This window comes from Scleropages formosus, chromosome 1 (assembly GCF_900964775.1).
Source record: "Scleropages formosus chromosome 1, fSclFor1.1, whole genome shotgun sequence".
Classification (NCBI taxonomy): domain Eukaryota; kingdom Metazoa; phylum Chordata; class Actinopteri; order Osteoglossiformes; family Osteoglossidae; genus Scleropages; species Scleropages formosus.
Genome location: NC_041806.1, coordinates 40,556,566 through 40,583,427, shown reverse-complemented (window position 1 = coordinate 40,583,427; position 26,862 = coordinate 40,556,566). Strand labels below are relative to the sequence as shown.

Genomic DNA, 26,862 nt, shown 5'->3' with positions numbered 1-26,862 from the left:
GCCAGTAGCAGAACCGTAGCAACATCTTGATTTTCTTCCCTGTGTATGAGAAATTTGGAAAACAAGGTGCACTATGGATGTGGAAAATGATCAGGAGTGAGCATCAGGGTTCAGAACAGAGCAACCAGTCAGATCTCGCCACATCAGAATCACTGTGGGGCTGCTGTGGGATTCTCAGAGTAAAGTCATCTCCACTGGGACATGAGTAAGAACATCGCTGTAATGGAGTGCTTTCATGTATTCCTTGGAGACACCCCAGTGGATGTCACACCAGCTGAATGATGCAGTACTATAAACGGAAACCTGCATGCTCTGTTCTTTCTAGTGTGCTTGTGTCATTAAATCCTTCTAAAATAATGGTAATTAGGAAGACTGATTGCTGTCCTTTTGGAAAAATATCAATAAATACAATGCTTAAAAATTGTTCCCATGAAAAGAAGGCATTACAACACCTTGGGCTGCTTTGGTTTGATGCATTTTTTTGTTCAACACGTTGGAGAACAATGACAGAAACAATGTTGGGTTTGCCAGTAGCTTTGAAAATATCTGAAGTGTGATATTTATGGAATCGTATTTCATTGCATGCCAAGTAAAATGCGGTCTTTTCGCAGTGCCTTTCTTTTTGTGCATTTCTCTGATATCTGACATCTCGTCAGCCTGATGGAAATTTAGCGCTCTAACTTGGCAACGGTTTGGTATGGCTTTTGCTGTGGTATCATCAGACAGCGAAAATACTAAATCTGTCTCCAAAGCGGGCCCTTTCTGGGATGTTCTGGCCCGCAGTATCCATGTTTTCTGCATGCTTCAGTAGTGTGGGTTTCTGTGACAGTGTGCATGTTTTAATGTGACACGGGGTAGTTTGCCTTATGTTTTGCTGTCTCATAACCCTTTTGTGAAGGTTTTTTATTTTTTTTTTTTTTTTTTTACGACCACCCCAAACCTTTTAGTGGTAGCTGGTATCTATGCTTTCGGCACTGATTGTTCACATAGATGTTTTGCAAGGGGCAAAGGTATAGATCTCTCTCATGCACAAACGCACACACATACACAGAGCCGTGGAGCCCAGCTCTCCTGGTCAGTTGCCATGGGGAACAGTGTGTGTCTGATTCAAGTAACTCGAGTGGTCCAGATGGTTAAGAACAGAATCAGACCAGCCACATAGAGCCCCAAGGTGTGAAGGTCTTACATTCTGGGAAGGGGTGGGAGCAGAGTGGGTGTTGCGGTTGAAGCTCTGTGTTGAGGAACACTATAGTCTACTTAAGGAACTTTGTGTTCTGATGTGCTTTTGTAGTTTTGTCTTTGGCAGATGCGAATATGAGTGTGGTATGTCTTACCAAGACCACCATGTAGTATATTAATGTGACAAGGGCAGGTTACTTCTTAAAAGCTACTCAAGTGTTTCATGGGAGCACAATGTTAGACACTGTAAGCTTTATGACATCTGAGGGAATGTTTTTCTTGCTACACTCATTTTCCACATCATGCACTCGGAGTGACTATGACACCAAGCCAAGAAAAACTCCTCTGTCACCCTCCCTCCAGGCCCCTGTACGAAAAGCCCACTGCTCCCCCCGGCCAAGCTGGGCCAGGTGCGATACCCTCGCCAGCTCACGCACCTCCGCCTCAACACCCCAGCTTCGGCAGTGCTCAGGCACCTCCCATGATGCCCCAGCCTGAGCAGTACGGGTAGGTAATAGGTGCAGCTATCTTTGCTCTGAACATCCGGGGTACTCCTTCAGTACTGTCTGAAAAAGGAGGCTCAAGATAGAGGAACACATTTTATTGCTGCTGTAGGGGTCACATACCTCATCTTTATGAGCTTTTTAGCTGTGTGAAGGAATATGTGTTATTTGTTCATTTTTTTTGGGGGGGGGGGGGGAGATATTTCCCAAACAGAAGTTTGGACAGACAGTTTAGGCTTTCACTGGCTCTTGTGATTTAGATTTATTCATTAGGCTGACACTTTTCTCCAACCTGACTTGCAGTGTTAGTCTATTTACAATTATTTGTCAATTTATAAAGCTGGTTAATTGTACTGAAGCAATTTAGTGTAAGTACTTTGCTCCAGGGAACTACAGCTGGAGGTGGGATTTGAACCTGTGACCTAGGTCACAAGGTAGCAGCTCTAACCGTTATGCTACCAGCTGCCATGAAGGGTCCATAAAGGATCCCATCAAGACAACCTGCTCTTGTACCTTTTATAAAGATGATAAAAGTGAACTCCACCAATAGAATATCCAACTGTATAAATGGATAACTTTTTGCTTTGGATACAAGCATCTGCTGAACAACAAAAATCGAAGAAGAACAGATTCACATACAGGATAAAGGTAAAACTGCAAACAAAGGCTTTACTGTTCAGTGACTAGCAAGTACATAGCCATCAGAGATCCACAACAATCCTGCCTCTTTGCCTACACTGGGATGTCTGGATCCATTCATCAGCGTTTGAAGTTGTCTTCGGCACGTGCCGATCAACGGTGTGTCTTTGTGTGGGACCCAAGGTAAATGTTGAAAGGGCCATTAAGAGACACCCTCGCTGTCAGAACAAAATGTCAGTGCCGCACTGTAGAGCGCAACGACCGATAAGGAGAGCTCTTAGCCCTCCATTGAGATCTCCATGCTCGGAGCCTTTGTGCTTCAAGCAAAAGGAGAAACAATTGGTATTTCCACGGTTCTTAATCTCTCTTATTCAAGTGCCTGAACGTCTCTTGCCATTTTTTGATATTCTTTTATGGTGAGTGTTAAAAAGAAGACATTCTGTTATGTTGCAATTTGCTGCTCAGTAAATGTGTGAGTAAAGTTTGTGTTGCAGCTTCCTGTACGTCTTGCCATCCACCACATTTTAGTTCTGACCACAGGTCACAAGTCACAGCCCTGTTTATTGTCGTGCACATGTGATTGATCCTTTTATGGTTAATTGCATGGGTCCTTCCAGGGACTTAATTGAGTATCAGGTGGCATAGTGGTTAGAGTTGTCACCTTGCAGTCAGAGGACCTGGGCTTAAATCCCACTTCCTGCTGTTGTACACTTGATACTTAGACCTGTAAAATTTACCCAGCTGAATAAATAGGTGAATTTAAGTAGCTTACAATGCAAACCTAACCCTAAGTCACCTTGTGGAAAGGCATCAGCTAATTGAATGAATGTAAATGAATGTACACTGTATCTTGAACTGTAGTCTTACTGTCTTCCCATAGCCTTAGAATGTTTCAATGAGAATGGTGAACTTGGTGCTCACGCAGAAGATGATTCCAGAGGGAGATGTTTGGTGTATCCAGACTTTGTTCTGGACAGAGAGCATTGATGCCCTGGAGCAAACAGGCACATCGGCGAGTGTTTTCTCTCATCAACTAGGTTGTGCCTGAGTGCTGAGTCTACTGGGAATCTTCCAGATCTTGGGGTGTCTCCAGGTTCTCAGCCTTACAACCAAGGGCGATTCCTGTTTGGTACTGGTCCAAATATGGACTGCAAAAGAAAACAGCAGCTTGAACATAATGATTATCCAGATATTTTTATCCCACTTTTGTTACCTACAAATTAATTTTAATGCAGTACTTTGTCTCTGCTGCTGTTGTGCTGGTGTGGCATCCTGTTGCCATGCCAACATTGCGCTCAATGGAGGTGACAGGACCAGCAGTGCTGACGGTCATTGAAAGTGGCCCTTTCTGGTGGAATTGGGGGGGGTTTGATTTACTACCTTTTTATTTGCTTTGTATACTGAAGCCGCTTGTGTTTTGGAATTGTTTGCCCGACTGCTGGGTTGAACATCTGAGAGATATTAAGGGAAGATGTGCCCCACGTGTTTTCTCTTGGAGGCTGAAGAACACAATCTTTGTTTAAGGGCCATTTTGAAACATTTAAGTGAATGGTCAAATGGCCTTTTAATGTGTCTGACAGTAACACCTCCCCACTATTCAAGGTGGCACCAAATTAATTTGTTGGATTTCACACTAACTCATAAATCAGGATTGAGGGAAATCTCATCTAAAGGAAGGTTTCTTTAATGCCTTTTGTTGAAGGCTATAGGGAGAAATACTATTAAAATCTTGATGAATCTGAAGCTCATGTTTTCGAAAAACATGGACTAAATCCTTTGGAATTGCTCTGACATTTGGAGGACTTCATTCATTATTTTTTTTTAAATCCTGGTTTACTATAAGGACTGCTGGCGTTTTCAGAAATCGTGAGTAGCAAAAGAAAAAAGAGCTTAAAGCTGTTGAGGTGACAGCAGATACACTGAAGTAGAATGAAGGAGCTGGAAAAATGCTGTGGGGAAAATCCTCACCAAACAAGTTTATTTTCAGCATCTGTAGTATGTGGATTTGGTGAGGAGTAGAGCCGGGATTCTTTGCAAACATCAGTGGTATAGTTTAGTCTGCCAGGCAGAAAGGAGCCACTTCTTCAGCTGTGGACCGTCAAATCTTTTTAGTGTTAAGTATGTTGAGATGTATTTGTTTGTCCTCTTTACTTTATTTGGCCCAAGGTCTTGTTGGTCCAGCCAGCGGTTTGGCAAGATGAATTCTCTGCTTTGTAAATTCTGCAGCCTCCCAACACTCGCACACATCTCGGTTAGCAGCTTCTTCTGGATTTAGAGCAGGGAACAATTGGAGCCAACAAGGGAAGTTACTCACATGTAGACCTTTAGAACAGGGGTCCTTAATCTGGGGTCCATTGACAGGCTTCGATGGGACCATGAACTGCAGACTTGCTTTAGGAAAAAAACTGTCTAAAGTTAAAAATATTCACTTGATACTGTCTGAGACACATTTTTGTATGAGTGTAATAGAGTTTGAGTATGGGCATCATTCTGGGAGGTGGTCCTTAGATTCTTGAAAGGGTCAAAAAGTATAAGAACATTTGCTTTAGGGTGACCAGGAGGAGGACCTGCAACTTAAATGTCGACCTCGAACCTTCCGTACCACTCATAAGGCATCCAGTGTACAAAAAAAACGGTGTTCCTGAACTGTTGGACCAGGTAAAAACATTTACCTGTTGTCTGTAACTGATATTCCTGCTGATCCGCACAATACTGTGCTTGTCCTCCATGCCTTGAGTTCTTTTACAAGTCTGATGTGTGGACAAACTATTGCTGCTGTGCATTGGACTGTTATGTGCACTAGTCTGTAAACCTTTTGATGCCTTTGAGTTTTTTTTTTTTTTTTAAGCTTATACTCAGTGTTTCGACCAGTGTGTCTACAATCATCTGTCGTGAGCAGGGTTTCTATGTTAATCGCCCCGTGGCCTTCCAGTTCCCTAGGCTTTGGTCAAGCTCTGTCACTTTGAGTACCAGCTCATCATCTTCTGTTCTCTGGGTTACAGGCAGGGCACCTACCCCCTGGGCAACCAGATGGGCATGATGGGTACCACTGCCTCTTACAACCAGCCAACTGGGAATAGCTCCGGAAGGATGACACCGCAAGGGCCACCCTACAGTGCTCCACCCTCAGGTAAAAAGGACCACATTGGACAGTTTCATTATATTTCAGCTCAAGTATTTCCATGACAGTGCAGTTAATTGTACTTTTCTGTGGCACTTGCAGAGGGTAGCATTCTGGGTTTCAAAGTTTTAGTTGGAGTCCCTTGTCAGTCCTTCATTCCATAGGCATTTCCTCACATGTACTCTGGCTTTGTATGGATGATTGTGGAAATGGTTCCCTGAGTAATACAATAACAGTGCAATGACATGGTTCCTACCGGTGTCTGAACATTGTGGATCCCTAACTGCTCCCACCTGTTTCCACCTGTCTCCACCTTTTCTCCTGGCCACAGGACCCCTGGCGATGTCAGGGGATGGAATTATGACCAGTGACCCAAAGCAGAAAGCAGACAACAAGGAGGAGGGCAGTGTTCCTGGTTCAGAGCCCCCGAAGGCCAAGGTATCAACGTGGTCCTGAAGTTGAGGCTGTGTGCATATAACACTCCGCAGTGTATGTCCATTAAACAGCCATGAAAAATCAACAATCAGGCATTTAAAAATCATGAGTAAGTGTGAAGGAAAGACTCGCCATGGGTACACGGAATGGGCATTTTAGATCCAAATGAAAGTGTTATAACAAAGGGACCAATTTCCATATGATGTCTTCTCTTCATGTTCATTAAAGATGGAGTAGCTCTCACTGAAGGGGAAAGGAAGTGCCATTTAGGGGAAAAACTTTCCCTGCTGAAGAAAAAAATGTGTTCAAAGATGAGAAGTGCAGACTTCCGCAGTTAATATACACCGATCAGCCAAAACATTAAAACCACTGATGGGTGAAATGAATAACATTGATTATCTCGTTCCAATGGCACCTGTCAGGGGGTAGGATATATTAGGCAGCAAGTGAACAGTCAGTTCTTGAATTTGATGTGTTGGAAGCAGGAAAAATGGGTAAGCGTAAGGATCTGAGCAACTTTGACAGGGGCCAAATTGTGATGACTAGACAACTGGGTCAGAGCATCTCCAAAATGGCAGGTCTTGTGGAGTATTCCCAGGATGCAGTGGTCAGTACCTACCAAAAGTGGTCCAACGAAGGACAACCGGTGAACCAGAGACAGGCTCATGGGTGCCCAAGGCTCCTTGATGTGCGTAGGGAGCGAAGGCTACCCTGTCTGATCCGATCCCACAGAAGAGCTCTTGTAGCACAAATTACTGAAAACCTTAATGCTGGCCATGATAGAAAGGTGTCAGAACACACAGTGCATCGCAGCTTGCTGCATGTGGGGCTGCATAGCCGCAGACTGGTCAGAATGCCCATGCTGACCGCTGTCCGCTGCTGAAAGCACCTAAAATGGGCACGTGAGCGTCAGAACTGCACCATGCAGCAATAGAAGAAGATGGCCTAGTCTGATGATTCCCGTTTTCGTTTAGATCATGTGTATGGCCGGGTGCGTGTGTGTCGTTTAACTGGGGAAGAGATGGCAATAGGATGCACTGTGGGAAGAAGGCAAGACAGTGCAGGCAATGTGATGCTCTGGCCAATGTTGTGCTGGGAAACCTTGGGCCCTGTCATTCATGTGGCTGTTACTTTGACACGTACCACCTACTTAAAGATTGTTGCAGACCACATACACCCCTTCATGGTAACTGTATTCCCTGATGGCAGTGGCCTCTTTCAGCAGGATAATGCACCCTGCTACACTGCAAAAAATTGTTAAAAAGTTCAAGGTGCTGACTTGGTCTCCAAATTCCCCAGATCTCAGTCCGATCAAGCATCTGTGGGATGTGCTGGAAAAACAAGTTCGATCCATGGAGGCCCCACCTTGCAACTTACAGGACTTAAATGATCTGCTGCTAACGTCTTGGTGCGAGATACCACAGGACACTTTTAGAGGTTGTGTGGAGTCCGTGCCTCGACAGGTCAGAGCTGTTTTGGCTATATGAGGGGGACCTACACAACATTAGGCAGGTGGTTTTAATGTTGTGGCTGATCAGTGTACATTCATTGGGTTCTACATATAATTGAAATTGTAACTCATAATAGGGAAAATTAAGAAAAAAATTACCAAAACGCAGCTGGTTACTTTGTAACATAAATCGTCTTTGTTGGTGTCCTCTCTGTTTCACAGAATTACAGGGAAGTTTTCCAGGTCTTGACATGTTTGGCCTGCAACTTGTTTCCCCTTTGCCAAGTGGCCTTGAATGATGGCAACCGTCAAACTAACCTTTCAGATATAATTTCTCATACTGGAATGTTGTAGTTTTCAATAATTGATATTGTTCTTTCTTAGCTGTAGCTTTCTCCATATTCATGTTGTGGCAATGAAAGTGGTGGAAACGTGTGGGAACGTTCTTGCAGAAAAGGTGTGTTTGGTCAGCAGTGAGACAGGGCCGGGGCCCCTATTCAGCCCTAATAGATCTGTTGATTACTGCTGAACTTGTTTGCAGTAAATTAGTCCAGATGATTTTCCTCGTTGTTCTCCTGATAAGGGAAAAAATGAAAAGGAGTATGATAGAGTAAAGCTTCCAGCTGGTGTCTGCAAGCCTGTGAAAGCCTCAAGTGTGCATGGTCCTGGAGGGCAGGTTCTAAAAATCCTGCATCTCTGTCTCTCTCTCTCTCTACCCCCCTTTGTCTTTCTGTCTGTGTCCCTCCTCCTCCGATATGCTGCTGACACCCCGGCCCCTCATGTGTTTGTCGTTCTCCTTTTCTACCACAGGACAGCTACAGCTCTCAGTGTGTGTCCCAGCCCCCGACCCCCTCCCCCCTGTCCCCCAGCCCTGCTAGCCTTTCCTCGTATCACGGGGACGACAGTGATAGCATTAGCAGCCCCGCCTGGCCAAAGACTCCATCGAGCCCTGTAAGTCGAGCTTTTCTCCTCACATTTCCCCCCTCTGCTGCATGCCCTCCGGCCTTTGCTGTGAGTGACTGTGATTCTAATTGCTGTTGGAGTAACTGGATGTTCTGCATCTGTGAGATCTGTGCCCCGATATTTGAGATTTCGTTGCGACAGTCCACGCATTGGAAGAGTTTCTGTGCTGTCCCTTCGCATTGGACAAATAATAGCACCGAACACACATTCACAGCACACAATAACGGCACGGAAAACCTACAGGCTCCCTGCACCCGTACCTTGAAAGAGAAAGACGGTACGACGTACGTTTTGAAATAAATAAAAGCATAGTCATATTTGTGTATTTGCAGTGTGATGTCACAGGGTACTGCAGGAATGGTATTGTTTCCTGACTTCTCATTTACTAACTTTGTTTTAACTCAGACCATTTTGGTTTATTCTGTTTTTTTGGCAATTAATTGGTTTTGCTCCAAGTTTCTTTATCTTAAGTTAAGTTTACACTCTGTCGATGTCTGAATACTCTATATGTCATGTATGTATAGCATGGGTATGGGTTGTATCTAGTATCTCACACTTGTGCAAGGGCATCATTAAAAATCCAGTGACGTGTGTGCGCAGTTTTTGCATGTGCATAACGTAGCTCTGCATTTGCGTGTCAGTAAGAGTGCCTCCATTTGTTAGGTGAGGTAAGACTGACCATCGTGGATGCAGGGGAGAAAGGCCAGCAGAAGCTTTACAACTGAGCCCACCTGAGACACCACACGGTCCACTCAGACACACCCTACTGACCTTCTTACTCCTCTGCCCTCCTAGAAGCACAATTCCTCCACCATGACCGGTGAAAAGATCACCAGGCTGTACCAGATGGGCACGGAGCCGGAGCGGAGGGCTTGGGTGGACCGCTACCTGACCTTCATGGAGGAGCGCGGCACACCCGTTCCCACCCTGCCCGCTGTGGGAAAGAAGCCGCTGGACCTGTGGCGCCTCTACATGTGTGTGAAGGAGATAGGCGGTCTGGCCATGGTGGGTGCTGGGAGGGACCTCTCTTCAACTTTGTATTTCACTAAAAGAAGGTTAAAGAGATGGAAAGAAGAAGGTGCAGTGGTTTCAGCAGCTTATTGAGCTGTCCTCTGAAAGTGTGCAGCATAGTTGCTTTTTTTCCAGACTGCGGTTGAGGGAAGAGGATGCTGTAAAAATGTGGGTTGAACTATGCAGAGCACCTGCGATTGAGGTGACTCCTAATTTATGCTTACAGTGGCCATCAGAAGTTTGAGTACGTGTGCTGGAAATTATTTTTGAGTAGTACTGTAGACTGGGGCACAAGGTACTGCCCCTTTGGCAGGACAGCTTGGTTGGTTTGCCTGTTCTGCAGCCGGCTTTTCTGTACGTGGTCTTAGCACAGCGCACCCATGGCCGCTGTCGCCTGCCCCCTGTGTAGGTCAATAAGAATAAGAAGTGGAGGGAACTTTCCACACACCTGAAGGTGGGCACGTCCAGCAGCTCAGCCAGCTCGCTCAAGAAGCAGTATATCCAGTACCTGTTTGCCTTCGAGTGCAAGGTGGAGCGTGGAGAAGAGCCGCCACCTGATGCTTTCGCCACGGGGGACGCCAAAAAGCAGTTGCAGGCTAACATCCAGCCGCCGTCACCCGGTGAGAAGCCGTACTTCCCCCTTTAGGGCTTGTATGCACATCTAACTGTACTATCTGTCGCTGTCTCGCTATGTGATGTCATTTCTGGGCTGCTTTTGGGTTCTCCTGGTTTCCACTGCAGGCATTGGCTGTGTCCCCTGTATCCCACAATCCCCTTGTTGATACGCGCAGGCGACAGACAGCTTGCTGTGCCTGAGGCTATAAATAGCTCTCAGTGGATGATGTCATGTAATGAGTGAGAAGGCCAGGGACCTCTGTCTGAACCCCATTCACAAAGCAGAACTGTGAGACAGCTCTTTTTTTGCTTTTGGATGTCGAGCAGAGGGTGTGAGTTTGCACGGCATGAGCCTGGCATACCGCCGGTATTCGCAGTACGTGGAGATACTTAACCTCCCGTAACCTTCCATAACCTCCGCTTTGTTTACATTTTGAGTTGGAGAACGCAGTGGCTGCTGGCAGAGGATCAACGGGATATCCTTGAAAGAGGATCCCCTGGATGGTGCTGCTCTCGCTCGCCGTCTCTCTCACTTTTACTCGCTTACACGGTCCCTCTGGCATGAGTACAATGCCATGTGACCAAGCTCCTTCTTCTCACAACTGTACTTAAGACGCTTGGAGGTTCCAGCTGCTCACGCTTAATTTTTTTTTTTTTTTTTTGCCTATAATGAATTTTATTCATGAAGCACAGCTTCAATTAGTAAACTGGGCCCTTAAGAGCACAATTGGTACCAAAAGTATGTTTGTAGCTCAGTTTTTATGTAACTCCAAAATCACTTTTGGATGGAGGGGGAGGGGACACACGCAGGATGGGACGCCAGTCCATCGCAGGGCACCCCAAGTGGGACTCGAACCCCAGACCCACCTGAGAGCAGGCCCAGGCCCAACCCGCTGTGCCACCACGCCCCCCCCCCTTAAATCAAACACACTCGTTTAAAGTTACCAATAATATAAAATGTGCAATGGCCACAACCTCCCACTCAGTGCCTTTGATCGATTCATCGCATAAAGCATGTCCAGTTTTCGTCAGCAACTTCATTAATACAAACAAAAGCACTTGATCCCATAAATGTGTGCCAAGCTCTTCATCTTGTTATTAATCAGTGATGCTCAGAAAAACCCAATTTTAAACACTGTCGAGGGAAAAAGTGAAATGAAGGCAGTCGAGCACTCCTGTTTTTTTTTTTTTTTTTTCCTTCTTAAATTCCGTATGAGGGCATTCTACTGCCAGTTAACAGCTGGACACAGAAATGTAGGTGGCTTTTGCTCAGCAACAGCTGCATATGTTAGAAAGAACTGTGAAGAAAACATAATTTCAACTAAATGTTTGTATCTTATGAACATTCAAGTCATGAATTTTCGAACACAAGGGGCCAGTGCACAGAATTATACCCGTCACTAGTTTTAGATTTATAGAATAACACGCGCAGTGTCGATACAACTTGTTGTCAGGTACATTCCTTGACCTGCTCACTTTGCCCTGCCAAAGAGATGATGGGGGGGGCTCCATTATCTGCTGAGCACGTTAGCAGGTGTCTGCAATGCAGGAAAACCTCTAAAGCTCTCAGCAGCTCACAGGAGCGTTATGTTGTGAGCACGCACCACGCACCCCGCAGTCAGGCCATCATGAGAGTGGCCCGAACCCAGTGTTCCTTGTATCCCGGTACTGCCCCTGGACTCCCTCTCCAACACCCCAGCTGTCTGCAGTTTCCAGATTTTGACGAGAGGCGATGGGGTTCATTGAGGACTCCCAAGTCCGCCACCCCCGATGTGGACTAGCTCTGGCCCGGTGTGCCCATGTGACTGCTCAGGTTTCAGGAATCTGTTGATTAAAAAGCACAGTTGCTTGATGAGCGTGTGAAGGGATCGGTCCTTTTACCTTTTCTCTCTCTGTCTCTTTCTCTCTAGCCAATTCAGGCTCCCTGCAGGGTCCTCACACCCCCCAGTCCACAGGCAGCAGCTCCATGACCGATATGCCTGGCATGCCTAGCGACGGCAAGCCGCCAACCCCGGCCTCTGCCCCTCACACTCAGACAAGCACGCTGCAGAGTGGCAGGTAGGGGCTGCAATGGCACACAACCCTTTTCCTCCTTGATGGGTTGCATGAGACACAGGGATGTTGCCGACACGCTGCTCTTGTGGCCGAGATGGACGGACAGAGGAGTGCAGACTTCAACCTGTTTGAGGTGAAGGGTCTGGATGAATCCGCCTTTGCTATTAACCTTTTTAGCGGACTAGCAGTGCCCTCTAAAGAGGTATGAAAAACAAGCAGGAATTCAGAGATCATTAGATTTTTTTTCCCCCCCAAGTTTTACAGGTAAATGGTTAGGGTTAGGCTGTAGCTTTTAGCACTGACAGAGTTTGCTTTAGGTTGTCAGTAATGTCGTCCTGTTGCCCCGTTTGAATGCATTAACACAAAAATAGCTTTTTTTCCCCCATAGTTAATTCACCAAAGTGACTGGTAACAAAGACCACCTGGAATGCGGCTAGTTTCATGTATTTGTGTTCAGAAATAATGTGACCATTTAGTTGGGTCACCATCTCTCATGGTGTTAGCGGGTACAGCACAAAACAGACACGAATGAATTGTGAAACCGTTAAAGCAGGGGCCTGTGATGGTCCTCTCATCAGGTTCGTGTGCTCAGGGTGTCGGTTGTCCCATCCTCAGTCCATCACTGTGGGTCCCCTGCTGTGTGTGTATCTCAGTCTATTATGTCACAAGATTTTGATCAGGGACCTCACTTTTCAACTCTCTCTGTGTGTCTGTGTGCGCGCACGCGTCCACAAACGTCCATCAGGAACAGCACCGTCAGCGTGCAGGACCCCTTCTCGGAGGCCAGTGACCCCGTCTTCCAGAAACGTGCCCCTTTGACCTCTGGGACACCCTACCCGCAGGGCAGTAACATGCCGGACGCCATGACCAGAATGCAGTATGAGGCCAGCAAAGACCCCTTTGGCCCGGCAAGGAAGGGTGGGTCTTGTCTCTGTGTGTGAACTGGGCACTCGCTGTACCAGAGACCACAACTGTACATGGAAATTAAGCATGTTGTACTTGCGTAGAGTAAATAAAAACAAATGTAAACCATCTGTTTAAAGAACAATAGTGTAATGTGGAAAACAAGTGCGCAAGTGTGGAATAAGAGCACAGCGAGTCCTTTCCAGGCCAGTGTGTTGTTGACTTGCTGGACAATACTGCCCCCATGTGGGAAAACAGGCACTACTCTTCATGGAAGGTGCTGCTCTCAGTGTAGCACTTTGGAGGAGTGAATACATGGGACTGCAGGAGCTGAAGAAACAACACTCTTTGTTTCTTTGTCATTCTGTTTTGAGACTGTACAGGGGTGAAACACAGTAACTGATGGAGAGAAAAGTTACAACACATAACTGCATTTTGTACAAAAAAAAACTGCTCCCAACCACCCTAAGAGGAGGAAAGAATGTCAATAAAAACATTGAGAAGGAATAGTGAATTCCAGGTTCTTGTAGTAAGCATATCTAAACATCTCCAGAGCCTGGTAAAGTCATGTGGCGCTCTTTGTCTCACGGTAAAAGGCATTTGTTTGAGGAAAAAGTCTAAAACTACAGATGTCCGCAGTCTTATTTTGGATCGTAAAACAGGGTCGATTACCATATTTCCCAAACAGCTGGATAAAGCAAAAGAACCATACTGTGTGCTGTGCAAAATGTAAAGATGATGATGATGTTAATGAACCACAGTAAATGTAGCAGTTGTTTATACAGCCTCGCCTCTGTCTCAGGTGCGATTGGGAATGAGACCTACCTGCCAGGCCAGATGGCCAGCAGCGGCATGCAGGAAGCGTACGGCCGTGGCCCCCCTTCGGGTACCATGTCCAGCCTGGGAATGGGCCAGCGCCCGCAGTACCCCTTTGGTTCCGGGTATGACAGGAGGTGAGTAGGCACTGCTCAGGTCACAACAGCAAGCAGGAGACACTAGCAGGGGACAGGAGTCACTGTGAGGACTTGATTGCAAATTGTAAAGTGTCGCTGGTGTGTTTTTAGTGGGCAGTCACTGGTTGACAGAGACTTACGAATGACTGCTTGTTACACAGTTGCTTAAAAAGGAGCTCATCTCTCTCTTGTGTTTTGCAGACCTGATCATGTGATGGGTCCAGAGGGGGGCTTGGCTCCCCACGGGGGTCAGAACAATGAGCCTGGCTTGTACTCCCCTAACCGATACCCCTCCCAACAGCGGTGAGTACTCGCCATTCTTCAGAGTTTCATTTTGCCCAGTTCTTTTAAGTTTGCAAAGACCTGCACTTCACCAGTATTCTAGACCTGTTACTATTTGTGTGGTGTGTCTTTCCTGTAGCACTTTGTGTCTTTTTATAGTGATATGCCCATCATTGAGACTTTGGCTGATAGACAACAAGGTCTCTTTGCATAACACACTCAGCATAACACAGATGTTATGGATCATCTATTGGCACTCTAATGATACAGGTACATGATACAGGTACATGACCAGGACCTGACCCCAACATAGTTGGATCGCAGTAGGGTGCTCCCATGTGTTTGAGTTCCACGTAAAATGGACAGATATAGTATACTCTGTGCTGGTAGTGAGTCTCTGATGTAATATGACCACCTCTTCAGACACGAGGGCTACGGGCAGCCATACCCTCACAGCATACCATATGGAGTGCATCAGCCCGGGATGTTCCCCCAGCAGCAGGTGAGGGATTGGCATCCACTAGGGGGTGCTGCATTCACACCGTCTCATCCACATGATTCTGTGTGTCACATTAATGACTCTTGCTCAAATGACACCAGCTTGTTTCCCACAGGGTTACAAAAGGCCCCTGGATGGAATGTATGGCCCCCCACCCAAGCGCCACGAGGGAGAGGCCTATAACATGCCATATGGAGGCCAGCAGCCGGACATGTACGGCCAGTATGGGGGCTATTCGGGCCCTGACCGGCGGCCTATGCAGGGTCAATTCCCTTACAGCTATGGACGAGACCGCATGCCACCCTCAGGCCAGATGCCGCCCCAGATGATGGGTGGTGGTCCCATGCAGCCGCCCCCATGTTCTGGCTCCAGCGAGGGGCATCAGCCTAACATGTGGCCCCCCAGGACAGACATGCCCTATCCCTACGCAAGCCGGCAAGGTCAAGGGCCCTCTTACTCAATGGGCCGGGCTGAGGACATGGAGGGCCGGTCCAACCAGGATGGTCCCTGGCCTGGTCAAACGGGTCAGCGCCAGTCATCCTTTCTCCCCTCAACCACTTCTTCCCCCTCCTCTTCCTCAAGCCCCATGCCCTCCATGACCACCCGACCCCCACCTTCATCATATCAGACACCCCCAAGCATCGCCAATCACACCTCTCGGGATGCCAGCCCTGCCCCTTTCCAGCGCTCAATGGAGACTCACATGTCACCCAGTAAAGCTCACTTCATGGCCTCTGTGAAGACCCCCAAGCCAGGCGTGTCCATGCCAAGCTTGCCTGGCCAGGCTCCGCCCCCAATTTGGCGGGAGGCCAGCTACCCCTCAGGTTCAGTGGAGGCCACCCAGCCAATGCTGAAACCACGAAGGAAACTGACCTCCAAGGACACGGGTGGGTCTTCACAGCGGTGTCTCTTTTGAAATGTAACTATGGAACATTCAAGATAGTGTATTATTGGTAGTGGTGCTTTCCCAGAGGGGGTAGTAAAGAGCACAGTGCCATTTTGAACATGACTTTATCTATTTATTTCAAATTAATGTATTGCACTGTTTATAGTGTGCTGAAAACTGAAGTTCATGGGGGAACTGCATACGTATGTGGTTAATGTTTGTTCTTCTACACCAGAGAACACTCTTGACTGCTTTGCCTTGTAACCTGTTGCCTGCTTTTTACAGGAACTCCAGAGGCCTGGCGTGTGATGATGTCCCTCAAGTCAGGCCTGCTGGCTGAGAGTACCTGGGCCTTGGACACCATCAATGTCCTCCTGTATGATGACAGCACAGTGGGATCTTTCACACTATCCCAGGTATGAATTGAATGGCCAGACAGCGGGCACAGGATGGGGAAGCTATATATCATTTTGATAGTTTGTAGGACACCACACGGCCAGTCATTGACATCCTGGTAAAACAGGATGTGTCAATGTTAAGGTCTAACATCTGTTTTGTGGAGTAAGGAAATGAATAGCCTGTTGAGTTGGTGTTTTCTACCTATAATTTACCTTGTCTTGTAGCTGCCTGGATTTCTGGAACTCATTGTGGAATACTTCCGGAGGTGCTTGATAGAGATGTTTGGGATCCTGGAGGAGTATGAGGTGGGCACGGCGGGGCAGAAAACCCTTCTGGGTCCTGGTGTCAGTGAGAAGGAGGAGTACCACACCAGTCCACTGAGTAAGCACGAGTCAGAAACAGAGGTGGAGCACGGTAAGGAGAAGCAGGAAGTGGAATCAAAGGAGGTTTTGCCTGGCCCCAGCCAGGAGCGTGCCGCGGAGGGGGAGGCTCGGTCTGAGCCGCCGATAAAAGAGGAGGAGAAAGAGGAGGCCAGCGTGCAGCAGGCTGCAGAGAGGAAGGACAACTCGGAGGAAAAGTGCGCTCAAGTCATGGAGCCCCGGCCAAAACAGGCCAGCAAATTTGACCGCTTCCCGCTGAAACTGGAGGAGAAGGAGTGGGATGGCCCGGAGACGGAGCCATCAGCTGGGGAAGGCTTCGCCAGTGGGCTGCTTCACTGGCAAGCTGGCGGGGGAGACTCCACTGTTCACATTCAGACCCATTTTGAGAGCAAGCTCAGCGGTGAGGGCGACAGTTGGCGGGCAGGAGCGGAGAGCGGTGTGAGAGCTGATGTTAAAGAGGTGCCAAGGTCACAGGTTGAGGGGGATTCTGTCCTGTCTCTAGTACCCTTGGCCAGGAACCCACAGCAGTCAGACGACCTGGAGGACGAGCCTCGGTGCCGAGATGACGCCCCGCTCTCCGTTGCTGCCGATTGGCAGGATTCGCTTGCCCGCCGCTGTGTCTGCGTCTCCAACATTGTACGCGGTCTCTCTTTCGTGCCAGGCAACGATGCTGAGATGTCCCGGCACCCGGGCCTGGTACTGATCCTAGGAAAACTGGTGCTGCTGCACCACGAGCATGCTGAGCGGAAGCGGCTGCCACGGGTGCGCCGCGATGAGGGAGAGGAGGAGGAGCCTGGCCTGGCCTGCATCAGGGATGAGTGGCGCTGGGACTGCCTGGCCCAGCTCCGCGAGAACACCATGGTGACGCTGGCCAACATTGCCGGTCAGCTGGACCTGTCGCTCTACCCAGAGAGCATCTGCCTGCCCGTGTTGGACGGCCTGCTGCACTGGACGGTGTGCCCCTCGGCTCAGGCCCGGGACCCTTTCCCTGCGGCGGGGCCCTACTCTGCCCTGACCCCGCAGAGGCTGGTGCTGGAGTGCCTGTGTAAACTAAGTGTGCAAGATGGCAATGTGGACCTGCTGCTGGCCACGCCTCCGGCGGCCCGCCGGGAGCGGCTGTTTGCCGCGCTGGTGCGCCACGTGGCCGAGCGCCGTAGCCAGGTGTGCCGGGAGATGGCCGTGGCTGTCCTGTCTAACCTGGCCCGCGGAGATGCCCTGGCAGCCCGTGCCATTGCTGTCCAGAGGGGTAGCGTGGGCAGCCTGGCCAGTTTCCTGGAGGACGGCGTAGCCATGGCGCAGTACCAGCACGGCCCGCACGGTCCACCGCACCCCGAGCCGCCCAGCGTCAGCATGATGTGCCGTGCTGCCAAGGCCCTGCTGGCCATGGCCGAGGTGGAGGAGAATCGCTCCGAGTTTGTGTTGCACGAGGGCCGGCTGCTCGACATCGCCATGTCCTCCGTGCTGAACTCGGCTGTGGCCAGTATCGTGTGCCAAGTGCTCTTCAAGATCAGCCGCTCGTGACAGGCCTTCCCTGAGGGCCAGGGGCCTGTGGGAGCACAGAAGCACGAGACACATGCAAACGGTGGTATTATATTTTTATTTAAGCAAAAGAACATAAAAATGTTTTTATATATAAATATATAAATAAATATTATTATATATATACATATATATATATAGCTCCCCTGCCCCATTCAGTTTAATTTTGGGATTTTTTAAGATGATTTTAATACAAATATTTAATACTTGCTGATTTCTGTGTTTGTAAGTTTACCTTCACTTATGTTGTTTTTATTTTTTTGAACCAAAGTTGATACCTAATTTGGGAGATGGTTCTTTAGTTGGTCTCTTCCTGCTCCTCTTAAATGTTTTGAGTTTTATATTGGTTGGACCGATTTGTCTTTTTTCCTTTCTTTGTTTTTTGGGGGGAAGCAGATTTTATTTAAATTGTAAGAAATATTGTAGATAGTTCTCTTGCCACAGGTCGGGATGGAAAAAAAAGATTTTACGCAAATATTAATATACGCATCTCATAAGGATGAGTTGTGCAATTGTATTCACAGCAGGTTGGCATGTCAGGTGCCCAGCGCTCAGACGTCTTGTTTTCCCAGATCATGCAATACATAAATCTGACTGACAGTGTTGCATCTGCTTGGCTGAGAGAAGAGGTCGAGTCTTCAGGTCTTCAGTTAAACTGACTCATTTCCCTGTTTGTATGCTTATGGTTACAACGTGAATAAAACTTCCACAAGCAGAACTGTTTCTTTAATGTTTTATTTTTGTTTTGTATTTTGCCCATGGGCCGCAATGTAAATAGCAGTTGTACATTAAACAAATGTTTTTCTTTGTATTTAGTTGATTTTAGTTCATTGCTCATTTTTCAAATATGGTAAAACTACACAGTGGTAGTACTTATTTCTAAATATTACCGTTAATGTTAATTTTTTTAATGAATTTTGTTATTTGGGTCATATATTGACAGTTGTGTTAAGGTTTCCTTCCATTTGTGAGAAACTTGCAGTCTGTCTGGGAGTAGACAGATGTGTTCACCAGATGTGGGAGTTGTTCCAATCAGGGAATTCCAAGTGATGGATACTAAAGGCAAAAGTACATTAGTCTTTTGCTCCTTTCCCTCTAAAGATGCAAAAAGGGCATGACTGTGTCCTGGAACAGCAGGAGTATTAAAAAATAAATAAAACAGCACCAACAGTATGTAAGGGAGAAGTCCTCTTTTCCTCTCCTGACTCAATGAGCATCATCTACTCAGTACGAAGTCTTTATACTATATGTTCCACATGTTAAAAATAAATGTACATTAAACCTTGTTAAGCACTGTGAAGGAAGTTTTTATTGCTGTTTTTATTCAACTGTGGTTGCATGACTGAGAAGGCAGAAGTTTGTCTGATGAATACAAGTCTTCTTACTTGAAGGGCCACCCACTTTGCGTGACCAATTCCTAATTCTTAGGAGCATCTCATCTGGTGACATGGAACTCCGAACAAGTCAGTTTTACCTCACGTTATTCATGTTAGAAAAAAACTTGAACATCCATCCATAACCAATTCTCCAGAGCCCATGCTAAATGCATAGGTCTTGAGACAAAACACCATAATTTCAGTCCCTCCTTCACCTGAAATGTGTCTTTCTGCCCATGCAAACATCTGTGTCTGAGCTCCAATCAAACCCACAGCCCAGGAATTGAGGTACCAGCAGTACCCCCTGCACCACTCTGGTTGCAGGACTGGACGGCAGTATTCGCGTCAAGACATTTCTTTAACCAAGGTTCGGCTTCTGTGGGAGCACAGCCTGCTGAACACAATCACATCATCCTAAACCACCTCAGCACATGTGTAGAGAGTGCTTTTTAGCAGTAGAAAAGGCTTTTCTCACTTGTCTGGACTTATAGCCTCTGTTTATCCATACACATTGCTCATACATTTTATGGCAGTTTCTATGCTGTGTACTGCAGCTTGTGAAGGTAGAAGACCCAGATTTAATTACTCACCTCTTTATAAAATGCATTCAGTAACATTTTACAATGTGAGCAAAATGGAGAAGCTTTGTGAACATTTGCTGAGACACATACAGCACTATGTCCCAAAATGCCTTTAGTACTTTGCTGACAAGGAGGAAAAGATCCCTTTTGTTGTGGAAAGGTTGGCCCCCTTAAGTATTCATCCTCACAATTCACTGCAAACAAAGTTAACAGCTTTCAATCCTGAACTCACTCTTACAGTAACAGGTGACCAAAGACCAATGGGACACATTGTTTACTTCTATATAAAGCAGCATCCAGTCCGTGCTGGAAGGATCATTCAGCTCTTCATCCTTTTCATTTACACTGAAAGACTGAGTCCCAGCTTATGGGCTCTGGGTTGGCTTGCTCCTCACACTTTGGGATAGTGGGAAAGATGGACTGCATCTTCTGCCTGAACTCCTTAAGCTGCAGAGAGCAAAGAGGGGGTATTAGTTAAGGCAACAGGATGCAGTCAAACGTACAGCTGTTGTACACTGAACTTGTCACTGGGCTGCAAAATTACTCATATAACAGGGTCTTATGAGAAGATAAACTTAATACAGGGTTATGAGTCAGTACAAGAGCATTCTTCCCCCACTACTACACATTGTGGAATTTTACTTCCGCAATGGGTGGGGGAAAAAGGTCTCCTTGACATAAAAACCTATCACCTTTGCTGTTGTGTTACATCAGGTCAACAAAGCAATTCTCCCAGCGCAACACAGTTGCTGCAGAACTTTAAAGCTACCTTAGACGCTGGAAAAGTAGTCGAGGGAAACAACCTTACAGGCTGACTCAAAATTATTTATATATTTATAAAAAAAAGACATCCAGTTGCCTGTATTGCCATATTTCAACCATTAGTTTTTAGAGAAAAGCCATTTCTCAGGTAGCACGGCATTCAGGCTGTCTGGAAGCTCGTATAATCACAGCCCAATAAAAAAAATAAAGTTTTAAAGTGCAGTCTTTAAGACAGGTAAGTACTTGCATGTGCTTCCTATTGTGAGTGTGTTAGCAGTACTGTTTAGTTAAACACCACATTCACCTTGGATTGCTGCCATTACAACATCCCAAAAAACTGATTTAAAATTAGTAAAAGAAAGAATTTAGATATAAGAAAGCACACACTATGCTCCCCATCTGCTGCAGAAAATGAGCCTTTTAATAACATTTTATTCATAAAAAAACTGGTATATAAAAAAAAAAAATCATCTTCAAAATGAGAACCACAGTTTAAAACTCCAGCTGTGCAGAAATGTTAAAACAGTAGCCCTCTTCAAAACACAACATCGAAATCAGATTGAAAGGCAAAAGACATCACTTTCCTCTTTTCAGTACAGGGTCCCCCCCCCCCCACCTCCAACAAAGAGAAGCTCTATTGATTCAACTGGCAGCAAAATATTAAACAGCAGCAATATATTTTTAAACATAAATCATAATTGTGTTGCATAATACGTTTTTATTTATACATTTTAATTTAGGATCAGATTTTCTTGCATAAGACGGTAATAATTGTAAATTGCCGCCATGATCATGTAAAGAATTAAGGCCACTCTTAGTTCCGAGTACACAGAAACACATGCATCCCCTAGTGGCATTACCAATGTCACCAAAAGATATTGACTGAATTTACTTTCACTGGAGTCAAGATAGGTAAAGAATTGCCAGAATCTATTCGTTCACCTACTTTTAAAAACCACTTAACCAGTACATTCACAATGGTCTGGAATAAACCTTGAGAGTCGCAGGGTGCACCCTCAAAGCGTCACATTCTCACAAATACTAAGTTATCAAATATTCAAATACACAAGGTGGCTGAATGACTTCCTCTAACTGTTCTTGTGTTCGGGATACGTGGGAGGTACGGTGGCGTAGTGGGTTTGGCCCGGACCTGCTCTTGGACGGGTCTGGGGTTCGAGTCCTGCTTGGGGTGCCCTGCGATGGACTGGCGTCCCATCCCGGATGCGTCCCCTCTCCCTCCAGCCCTGTGCCTCGTGTTGCCGGGTTAGGCTTCGGCTTGCTGTGTGTGTGTGTGTGTGTGTGTGTGTGTGTTCTGGATACTCACATTGTGGACCCCTAGGGCCTTCCAGACAGCGAAGCTGAGGACGCCCACCCCACAGCAGGCATACAGGGATCCCCAGCCAAGTGCACGCAGAGCCAGGGACACGCCACTTTCAGGCACTGTTGCTGTGCCCACCAGGCCCTAGGAAAAGAGACAGGTATCAGACAAATGGGAATACACCTGGAAAGAACCATTCTGTGTTCATTTCTAAAACACAGTTAAGAATCTTTCAGAAAGTCAATTTTCACTTCTGGTGGAGTAACAAACTTAACAGCCATTGTCATTAGAGAATGACTTCATTTTGGAAAAAATGTTAAACTGGCTCTGTTTAATTGGACACAAATCCTTGCACATTTTCAACTGCACATTTCCTAGACAGTAAACTATGTTGAAACAAAAGAGAACTTATGGGCTTCGACACACAACACCTATTCTGATCACTGACCACATAAGTGAGGAATGCAAAAAATCCAGTCAGTGAATCCAGTGGCCCAAATTCATCCTGACTGACCAAGATTAAATAGGGAAAACAACCCCAAAACATTCCCAAAAAAACAGACGAAGCTCTAGGAAAACACAGACATAACCTTGGTAACATAATTATGCAATTAACGTGACTAACGATTCTGCCGCGTTTATTTAATTTGCTGCCATTAGGCTTGGAAAACTGTTACAAGGAAGACAGCCAGCGCCAGAGAGTTGAAAACATTTCACTGGATAAAGTGGTTATTTCAACAACAATAAATAAAACAGCATTTCAGAATGTGATGCAATATCTTACGCACTTTAAATAGATAGATGTGATAACGAACAACATTCATACTAAAGCATTTTTCCTTTCATTGTCCCCTTAAGTATTCTCAGTTTTAAGTACTCCGGCTGTCTATTGTTATTTATTGTTACTGTTATTGGCATTATTTATCGTTTTGTTTTTGTGCAGTATCATCTATTGTTTTTGTTCATAGTCTGCGGAGAAGCACTCAAACAAGAATTTCATGGTACTTGTACTTATGTCAATAAGCCTTGAACATGAACTTTTTCCATTAACCATAACCATTTCCATTAACTACTTGCCCAGTCCAGAATTGCAGTGGTACAGGGCCTATGATAGAAGCAAATGGTGTAAAGCAGGGTACACTGCAAACTGCACATCAGTGCATCTCACTCACTCACTCACACACACACACAATTTGCAATTTAAAGTCACAAATCCAGCTGAAATTCATTATCTTTGGAATGTGTGATTCTATTTACACGCTTTCTCATGCATTGAAACAAACAACTTCCCTATAAAAACATATTTGAAGTATTAGATGCAGGCTGACTGAAAAGCATTATTTACTAGTGTTACACATTCTTAAACATGACAGTCAAACACCGTCTCAGGCAAAGTAACCTTCCCACTCCACAGTGCCTTCATGGAATCCAGTCTGACCACATTAGAGGCATATTTGCCTGAAGTGAACATTTATAAAGTGTAAAAATAGACCACAAAGAAAACAAAGAATGTACTGTGCAGATCCAATAATTCTGTATTCAAAACAAAAATAACCCAGGGATCTACGCAATACTTGCTCAATGGTTGTTTTCTAATTGGGCCTCGTGGCCGACTTGCAGACGTAAACATGTCATGCCGAAGGGTAATTTAATGAGTGAAAATTAAAATAAAATACAACCCAAATTTATCCAGACTTAGTAAAATCTGAAACCTGACCCCATTATCTCAGTTCAACAAGTTTGAAAAAAAAAAAAAAATACGCACAATCATTATACATTTATGTACTCAGAGGTACAAAATGGGTGTAAGAAAACAAACCAAGTAAAATCTGAAGCACCGCACATAAATACATTAAGATGTGTATACTTGCATCTACACATGCAAGGCAATTCAAAAAAAGAATTAAGTATAAAATCTAACTTTGAATACTTGTTATAAGTCTTTCGGACTCAAAATCCAGGGCAACGTGTGCAGCCCTGATCTAGAGAAGGTACAACCTAAGTAAAACCTGACAACAGGTCAGGCAAGCTGTTTATTATGACTAGTACAAGTAGCATTGAACTGAAGACTGTCATTGTACTGCTGTGCAATACAACAAAATTATAGTGGTATTTCCTGAATTGTTTAGAGAATATAAGACAAGTATAAAAATGGAGAATGAAAGAGATTAAACACAATACAGTAAATAGATAATACAGTGTAATACAATAAGAATCAGGCAGTGTTCAACAGTTTCGCAGCTGTGGGGAAGAAGCCGTTTTTCATTCTTGAGGTGTGTGAGTGAATTGTCCTGCGTTGCTTTGCAGAAGGGAGCAGTTTAAAGAACTTGGTACTCCCGTAGAAAGTGTAGCACTATCAGCATCAAGAACAATAATATTCCAAGCCCTTGGGATTTAAAGAGGATAATTTCACCAACTGACTTCAAGTTTTATATACAAACACTTTTTAAAAAATAAAAAAAAAAAAAAAAACTTCTTACACCACATGACCTGAACTCAGATGGTGTAAGCTATACTTAATTTTGTAGACACATCACACCTTATTTGTACCCATGCATTACTTGCAGTGTCTGTAGGTGGCTCTACATGGCTTCTTTGTTTATTTAGAGCTGTGTGTGGCTTTGGAGAAAAGCCTCTCCAAAAATGCATAAATGTAAATGTATGAAAGACTTTCACCCTGCAGATATGTTTGTTTACATTAGTTCATTTAGCAGATGCTTTTCTCCAAAGCAACATACATCTCATAGAAAATACAATGTGTGCATTACATTAGCAGAGACACTTAGATGCAGACGCTTAATTCTAGAGGACAGCTTGTTATTTTCCACCATATGAACCAACGTTCATTACACGAATAGCTGCATTAAAGTTTTTTTTTTTTTTTTTAAATTAAACATTTACCCAAGGTAACTTATACTGCTAGATACACTACTTACAATGGGTCACTCATCCATCACACTCCATACATCAGTGGGACACACTGTCACACACTACAGGTGAACCTGAAAAGCATGTCTGTGGACTGTGGGAGGAAACCAGAGCTCCTGGAGGAAACCCACGAGGGGTCCACAGCGAACACGACGTATTGCTATACAAATCTGAAGGGGGATCGAACCCACGTCCTCTCGCACCACCCAGGTGCTGTGACGGCAGCGCTGCTCGCCGTTCCGCCATAGCAGATACGTTGTTAGAACCACAGAAGGGTGCATTCAAGTTAAAGCTGAAAGATTAAACGAAAAGACACCGATTTCATTTTTTAAACTGCTGTTTTGTTTAGGATTATTTGTGCAGCAATAAGGCGTGGTCACTGTTGACCCCACTCGCTCTGCTACCACAAGATACACACAGCATCTAAATGGAGGCATTAGATTTTGCTTCAAATATTTCCATATTCCCATTACTTGGCCTGGCCACATGGATGGAGCAGAACATGGAAAATTAACGACTTTTTCCATCACTTCTCAGTCCCTCTACCCGCTGGCCTCAAGACCACGATTCCGACTATATCTGGCTGCATATTGATCATCATATTTATAACTATTTATCACATCTCTTACTCACACTCCCTTGCATTTGTATAGAACATACCTGTACATACATATAATGTTTAGTGATTTTTCCTTTTGTATATTGTGTACTTTATATATTTTTTTTTTATTCTTCATTCACATATTCTATCTCCTCATCTGTCTTGTCACTGTCATCCTGTCTGTGCTGTGGAAGTTTCTGTCACCAAGACAAATTCCTTGTATGTGTGAACATACTTGGCAATAAAGCTCGTCGTTCTGATTCTGATTCTGATCCTGATCCTGATCCTGATCTGTAAATGTACGACACGCAGCATGACGTGATCTACGTCGTTAAGCCTTGTTCTGTTCACTCTGTTTTCACGAGAATTATTATTTCTTATTGTTCTTGTTTGCATTACCTTGGTGAACCACTGCGGGCTTCTTTTCTTGGCCACGGCCAGAGTGGTTCCGAAGCCAGCGGCCAGGCCAGCCGTCGCCACGGCTGCGAGAAAAGCACCACCTGCAACACGGCAACGAGCAAAACACTCGAAATTTAATCCCCCAATTCGCCAGGAAAGACACTGTCATCGTGAATGTGCAAATTACCGAGACTAGTACCACTAGCAAACGGTTACAAAGCGACAAGAAGATCAGATGATGTCATGTTGACAACATTGTTGTTAACTACACGGCTAACTAGGAACATGGTAACCAAAGAAGACGGACTGCAGGAGGGCACGGACAAAGTTTTATCATTTATTTAAAAATATACAACCCAAAAAAAAAAAGTACACTACCTTTTAGCAAGAGTAACTTGTCGTTCTCCTTGTTTTCTGTCTCGTCCATAACTGCAACGCTCAGGTAAATGACATTTAGGTTTTTTCCTCTCGGAGTTTCGCCACCTGTCCGTCGCTTAAAAGCTTCCGACTTCCAAAAGGACCGTGTAGGAACCTTTAGCGGATGTGTTGACGGTTGCCGTAGACCGTTACAAAATGAACAGCTGAAATACGCCAATGGCGAAATAATCATGCTTCGTGTTAGGAAATTGAGTTTCTTTTTTTATTGTAATGATAGTGCAATGATATAAATCATATAGGTGTCGAAACAACTTTTCAGGTATTGTGTGAACCCAGTAATATTAGCAAGGGAATTATACACAAATTTTACAGGAGCACAGTGAGGATTGCTTCAACCAGTATACGTCTGTGTGTTGCACTTTCAATTATATAATTACCATAGTACAAATGAACACTTTTGTAAAGAGAATGCATATATTCTTCGACGCGAGAAATCTGCAAGTAAACTTACTAACGAGCAAAATTACAAGATCGCACATCCCAAAAGTTTCAGATTTTCATAAAATTATTCCTATTTCGTCAATAAACCGCCGTCCGCCAGACAGCACGTGCGTTTAAAGGCTAGTTTAAAATGTAACCATGACGTTCGGCACAGATGTGGGATTTGTAGTTCTACTGTGTGCTTGGCGTTCGATATTGCCAAAGTC

General features: G+C 45.3%; 2 protein-coding genes across 5 annotated transcripts in view; one reads left to right on the top strand and one right to left on the bottom strand.

Annotated features, from left to right (window-relative positions):
- arid1b (AT-rich interactive domain 1B) overlaps positions 1–17,922 on the top strand; it is a 75,021-nt gene extending 57,099 nt beyond the window's left edge. For 2 of the 4 annotated variants that reach the window (XM_029252935.1, XM_029252930.1), the window contains exons 9-22: positions 1,543–1,686; positions 5,324–5,451; positions 5,774–5,880; positions 8,138–8,278; positions 9,086–9,295; positions 9,711–9,921; positions 11,827–11,974; positions 12,717–12,889; positions 13,677–13,827; positions 14,029–14,130; positions 14,533–14,611; positions 14,724–15,495; positions 15,780–15,910; positions 16,118–17,922. In XM_029252935.1, the coding sequence (XP_029108768.1) occupies positions 1,543–1,686; positions 5,324–5,451; positions 5,774–5,880; positions 8,138–8,278; positions 9,086–9,295; positions 9,711–9,921; positions 11,827–11,974; positions 12,717–12,889; positions 13,677–13,827; positions 14,029–14,130; positions 14,533–14,611; positions 14,724–15,495; positions 15,780–15,910; positions 16,118–17,794 (4,174 nt within the window). In that variant the 3' untranslated portion in view covers positions 17,795–17,922. The remainder of the gene's footprint in view (positions 1–1,542; positions 1,687–5,323; positions 5,452–5,773; positions 5,881–8,137; positions 8,279–9,085; positions 9,296–9,710; positions 9,922–11,826; positions 11,975–12,716; positions 12,890–13,676; positions 13,828–14,028; positions 14,131–14,532; positions 14,612–14,723; positions 15,496–15,779; positions 15,911–16,117) is intronic. The other 2 variants (XM_029252940.1, XM_029252936.1) reach the window with 1 other exon arrangement.
- A 141-nt stretch (positions 17,923–18,063) lies between these two features.
- On the bottom strand, positions 18,064–26,749 carry tmem242 (transmembrane protein 242). The gene is made up of 5 exons (XM_018743472.2): positions 26,667–26,749; positions 26,156–26,358; positions 25,778–25,878; positions 21,856–21,993; positions 18,064–20,216 (listed from the first exon to the last, which is right to left on the bottom strand). The coding sequence occupies exons 2-5, from the start codon at positions 26,202–26,204 to the stop codon at positions 20,106–20,108; spliced, it is 399 nt and encodes a 132-aa protein (XP_018598988.1). The 5' UTR covers positions 26,205–26,358; positions 26,667–26,749; the 3' UTR covers positions 18,064–20,105.
- Between the last annotated feature and the right edge of the window lie 113 nt (positions 26,750–26,862).

Excerpts from the sequence above, each read along its gene's own strand:
- tmem242 (XM_018743472.2), bottom strand. The coding sequence starts at position 26,204 with ATGGACGAGACAGAAAACAAGGAGAACGACAAGTTACTCTTGCTAAAA. Across the intron at positions 21,994-25,777 it reads GCCCGCAGTGGTTCACCAAG|GGCCTGGTGGGCACAGCAAC; the intron begins GTAATGCAAACA and ends CTCTTTTCCTAG. Across the intron at positions 20,217-21,855 it reads AGGCCCTAGGGGTCCACAAT|CTTAAGGAGTTCAGGCAGAA; the intron begins GTGAGTATCCAG and ends TGCTCTCTGCAG.